The sequence below is a fragment of the Aplysia californica genome, unplaced genomic scaffold, assembly GCF_000002075.1.
Source record: "Aplysia californica isolate F4 #8 unplaced genomic scaffold, AplCal3.0 scaffold00201, whole genome shotgun sequence".
In the NCBI taxonomy this organism is placed as follows: Eukaryota; Metazoa; Mollusca; class Gastropoda; order Aplysiida; family Aplysiidae; genus Aplysia; species Aplysia californica.
Window position 1 is genome coordinate 720,235 of NW_004797471.1, and position 1,025 is coordinate 721,259.

General features: G+C 44.2%; 1 protein-coding gene across 1 annotated transcript in view; it reads right to left on the reverse strand.

Annotated features, from left to right (window-relative positions):
- Nucleotides 1-1,025, reverse strand: part of LOC101849289 (salivary glue protein Sgs-3-like) — a 3,459-nt gene that overhangs the window by 1,004 nt on the left and 1,430 nt on the right. Inside the window, exon 2 of the mRNA XM_013082937.2 lies at nt 124-262. Coding sequence (XP_012938391.1) covers nt 124-262 — 139 coding nt within the window. The remainder of the gene's footprint in view (nt 1-123; nt 263-1,025) is intronic.

The following is a 1,025-nucleotide window of genomic DNA, read 5'->3' on the forward strand; positions in this document are numbered from 1 at the left end:
GAGGAGGAGGAGGAGGAGGAGGAGGAGGAAGAGGAGAAGTTGGAGGAGGAGGAGTTGGAGGAGGAGGAGGAAGAGGAGGGGGATGAGGAGGACATGAAAGGAAAAATAGAGATTTCTGTTCACCCTTTGCTGATGGATGCGTGATCAGCGTGAGCCTCCCTGATGTACGTGTTCAGACAGTAGGGTGTTCTGTCGTCGCAGTGGACGATCTGGCTCGGTATTGTGAAGCTACACATCAGCCCGGAGCAACTGTAGCATTGAACTGAAGAAGGGGAAAACATGAGACATCGTGGTGAAATCAGGCGTTCGTCAAATTGATAAAATCAAATAAATCAGCATTTTTATTACCTTTGGGCAATATTTTTTTCAATGTTTTTTTTTTTTCTGGCTCAACACTTTTTATACCAATTTAGAAATAAACTTATGTGTGGAGTTTACTGAAATATGTTGATCAGATCAAAGGCATAAAAAACCTGTAAATTTGCAATTTTCAAGGACTCCCAAGCTTTGCCGGTTGCCAAACTTTGGCAGCCATTTTCTCGTTGATTTCACTTCTGAATCTAGGTGACCCCCACCTCCTTCAATTGCAAATATCTCGATTTTTTTTCTCAGTATAGGTGGGTAATGTTTTCACCAAAAGCAAGACAAACGAACAAGCTTTAAGATTATATCAATAACTCCACATGCCAAATTGACGAGCGCCTGGCTTTACCATGTCGGGAAAAAAATGGTGAACTGCTATAGGTTTAACGCCCTTATCAACACTGTTAGGTTATTTAAGAGGCGGGACTTCCGAAATTAACATCCATCTCAGAAAGGACTGATCTAAATGGGAAATATGTGCACAATGTCTGCTTTCTCAAGGACACAACGTCAGACCGAGCTGTGGCTCGAACACACGAACACGCAATCTCACGATTATGGGTCCGGTAGCCTAACCACTAGATCCAGGCCACCGACGCCACCCGACGGAGGGAGAGATGGAGAGAATGATATTATAGAGGAGAGGGGTGTGGGAGAGGGAG